At 55.6% G+C, this 4,039-nt stretch overlaps 1 protein-coding gene across 1 annotated transcript; it reads right to left on the bottom strand.

Annotated features, from left to right (window-relative positions):
• Window positions 1–2,553: 2,553 nt before the first annotated feature.
• Window positions 2,554–3,675, bottom strand: LOC144112491 (GDP-D-glycero-alpha-D-manno-heptose dehydrogenase-like). Its single transcript, XM_077645318.1, has one exon. The coding sequence runs from the start codon at window positions 3,607–3,609 to the stop codon at window positions 2,677–2,679; it is 933 nt and encodes a 310-aa protein (XP_077501444.1). The 5' UTR covers window positions 3,610–3,675; the 3' UTR covers window positions 2,554–2,676.
• Window positions 3,676–4,039: the final 364 nt, after the last annotated feature.

Here is a 4,039-nt window from a genome sequence, read left to right as displayed (position 1 = left end):
GTGGCAGTGCTTCGCATTGGAGTAGCTTGAGCGTCGCCCAATTTTTTTTCTATTGATTATGTGAGGGCTCCAAATGCCATCACAGGGAGGGGAAGTGGTACGTTCTGATACTAACACATCGAAAACATAAAGAGTTTTGTTTTACGGCGCAGAGAGCACTTGAAACATCAATAATAAATAATACATAAAAACTAACATAAGAAAAATATTTCAAGAATCGAGAGAAAGCCAGCGCTTAGGGCGCGTCCTCGCAACGCGCGAGAGCTTCGCTGGCGGCGCTTTGTTTTAGAAGTCTGACTTGAGGCCATTTTGAATGGCAGGCGAGAAACAAAGAAGCAAGCGTGCATTGCTGCATCCTGCTTTTCTCGCAGGCTCCCCACAAGCGAGCGCCGAGGGCAGCCGTCGTTGGGAATGAGTTTTGTACGGGATCTGTGGATGCCCGCGGCTTTGTGGGAACCACCCGTCCTTTTGCTGCTGGCCCGGCGCTCTCCTCGCTAATCCCCGTCGGTGCGACGGCAAGGAGCGGGAAAGGCGAGGCAGATGGACAGTGACCCTGTCGAAAGCGCCATACGCCGCCCCCCCCCCCCCCCCTCTTCCTCGTCTTAACAAAGACTGTCTAGGTTTGGACGGTCATCACCGCCTTGCGAGAGGGGTCCGGACGCTCGCGCTTGACCGGGAGTAATTAAGCGTAGCGTACGGTCAGGTGTGGACGCAACTAGGAATTCCACCGCGACTCCGACGCGCCAGGACGGTGTATGCCAAGAGATTTTGGGGGAATGGTCCGCCTTAACGAAACGTAGCCGACCAAAGGGAGTGCTGCCGCACGTTCAAAGGAAGTAACGATATGTTGGCGCCACTTTATAGATTTTGGGGGACGCCTGTGAACAGTCGTCACGAAGACGAGTAGTTTGTTACCTGCGGTGGAGGCGGGTCGGGTGAAATCGATAATTGCCCTAACGCTGGGAACCGCCAGGGTCACGGGCTCCCAGGAAGCCTGCGACACGTGAGGGGGGTGTTTTTGATGCATTTTCGTGTGTTTCTCTTTTACTTTGTAAGGTAGACAGTTTGAGTAATACTGTGGAAGTATGGGGCATGGCACCTAAACCTATATAGTGGGCCAATCATTTTGAGGGTCCATTCCCGCAATGCCATTTTCTTAAAGCAACTTTGATGCTCTTTTCGTGTTGTGTATTTTAGGGAGAGAGTTTTGAACGTTGCAGAACTGACTGGAAGACGTGCCATACAGTTTGTTAATCAATCATGTTAATAGTTTGATATGACTGCACGCTACCGAATGTGGGCCGGGCATTTCTGTTGTTAAAAGCAGGGCCCGGAGCCATGGAAAGTTGTTCTGGGCTACGGTCAGCTCACCTCTTTCATTTCATTTCTTCATTCTGCCTGCTATCCTTTATTTCCGCTGCCCCACCTCAGGTGCTTGAGTATCGATGGCAGATGCTGGGGCTAGCGAAAAACTTTTCCTTCCTTTTTATTATCATTTTAATAAAACAGCTTACTAATACTACGGACAGATTTGCGTAATGCATCTTCGGCTATGCCAAGTAGGGGTCTCCCCAAGTGTTAGCCAGTACCACCTTTCTTTTTTAACCTTTTTGCCGCTCAATTTGTCTCTTGTGCATCAACAAGCTTGAATGATGTAAATTTTTGTATATAAAACTACAAGTCGTACTCCCTTAACACCTGCATCCTAATTCGTTCAAAACCGTCGCTGACGGAGCACCCCTGGTGCGAAGAAAGCCTTCAGTCAGTCGAATCAACCGACCGTCTCTGGCGGTGGGCACCCCTGGTGCAAGGAATATAAACAACGCAAGCGGACCAACAAATTTACTAGTTTCAAACCCGTTTGCTGAACGCGCCCAGACGAAGTAACCCACCCGTCGACATAGCGCGAGGCGCCATTCTTTCATTTTTCCCACGGGTTGGACCGGAGAGAGACCCCTGACTGCGCAGTACCCACCTACCCTCCAAAAAAGAAAAACAACACCCCGCAATACACGTAGGCCTGAATTAACTGCTACGTCACCGAAGTGTCACTTGAGCTCGTTAATGACCTGCAGAAATACCCTCGCCGTTCGCCTTCGATCCACTAGACCTGGCCCGCTCGTGTTTACCCGGCCGGCAACTGTGATTTCGACGATGGTACTCAAACCTTTGTCAACCCTATAAAATGTGCTATTGATTGCCGTTCTGATGATGATTAATTTGTATGGCCAAAGAGCGCCATGGCACACGGTTTTTTTTGTCTCACTCAAGCTTTGACCCACTTTGCCGTTCTGTTAAAAAATAAGACCAGGAGGCAAATCTCTGTGCATCAATCATGACATCGACGCAAGTAAATCGAGTCAGAAGCTGCGTCGAGCCCCACCTGACCGCGCGCGTTTCCACGGCTCACGAGAACGCAGAGCGCCCAGCGATATCTTTACACGGCAAGCAGATTCCGACTTGACAACTGATTTTACGGTTTGCTTATTGTTCACAGTCTGATGCTTCGATAGTGTATCGCTTGCCGTAGCCCACCTGTGCACCATATCGCCATTTCAGGTGAAATGATTTTATTCAGACCACAAGAGTTGCCCAGGAAGCAGATAAAAAGGCACTAATACACGTGTCTGCCCCCGTACACACAGCAGTGAAATGACACAGATTATTCGCGTACCCTTAGTTGGTACAGAGCTCGTGGGGTGCCATGAGGGGCAGCACGCGGAGCAGTTCGTCGACACCCTGCTCGAGGGTGACCGAGGCGCGGAAGCCCAGCTGCCGAATGCGCTCGTGCGACACGCGGTAGTCGCGGCGGTCCTGGTCGCTTCCTGGGCCACCCAGAACCAGTCGGGCGCCGCCGGCCCGCTCGCAGATGAGCCGCGCCAGCTGCTCCTTGGTTGCGTTGAGCGCGTCGTCGCCCACGTTGAAGGCCTGGCCGCGCATCTCGTCGTAGCGCTCCAGCGCCAGCGCGAAGGCACGCGCGGCGTCGCGGACGTGCAGCAGGCTGCGCCAGAAGCCCGGCTCGTACACCTCGAGCGCACCGTCGCGGAGTGCGCGGCGAGACAGGTCGTTGACGAGCAGGTCGACACGCATGCGGGGAGCCACGCCGAACACGGTGGCCAGCCGCAGCGCCACGCCGCGCCTCTCCAGCACCAGGGCCTCGGCCTCGGCCTTGGTGCGACCGTAGACGGAGAGCGGCGAGAGCGGCGTCTCCTCGGTGCAAGCCACCGCGGGCCCCACGGCGCCGTAGCACGAGCCGGTCGAGGCGAACACGAGCTGCTGCTCGGGCGACAGCTGCTCCAACAGCGCCCGCGTACCGCCCACGTTGACGTCTTCGGCGAGCGCTGGGTCGCGGCTGCAGGCCGGGTAGCCCACCACGGCCGCCAGGTGCACCACCGAGTGGACTCCGCGCAGGGCTGCCGCCAGCGCCGCTCCGTCGCGCACGTCGCCGCGCACCAGCCGCACGCGGTCGACCACCGGCAGCAGCGGGCCCAGGCCCCGCGCGAACGTGTCGAACACTGCTACGCGCCAGCCGCGCTCCAGCAGTAGGGGCACCAGGCACGAACCCAGGTAGCCCGCGCCGCCTGTCACCAGCACCTCGGGGAGAGACATGGATGCTGCTTCGAGCGGTCCGTACCTTGCGGAAGTCAGGTCAAGAGTGCGCGCTCGACCGCGCTTATCGCTATCGGCAATTGTTCGCCACCACTATTGTGCACTACGTCAGTGCTGCTGTTGTATTTCCGATAAAAGCCGCGATTCTGCATAATCTCACGTCGGGTCCCCCCCTGACGGGCACCCAAGGACGCCACTCCAGCCCAATCGCGCTGTATAATAGCAACGTTCCTCGACAATAAGCAGGCCCCGGGCGTGTCACAAGCGCTCCTCCGATTCTATCGTCTATTGAACCATCACCGGCTGAGGCTTCTTGATGTCGCGTAGTAGTAGTGGCTATATAGAGAGGTTGGGGGCCAGAAATTAGTCATCGTGATTCGTGAAGCCTGTTTCACGTGCAAGCGAAAACGCTCTTGCGGCCGCGACACAA

This window comes from Amblyomma americanum, chromosome 1 (genome assembly GCF_052857255.1).
Source record: "Amblyomma americanum isolate KBUSLIRL-KWMA chromosome 1, ASM5285725v1, whole genome shotgun sequence".
Lineage (NCBI taxonomy): Eukaryota > Metazoa > Arthropoda > Arachnida > Ixodida > Ixodidae > Amblyomma > Amblyomma americanum.
Note: the sequence above shows the minus strand (reverse complement) of the source record. Positions and strands in the feature narration are given on the sequence as shown.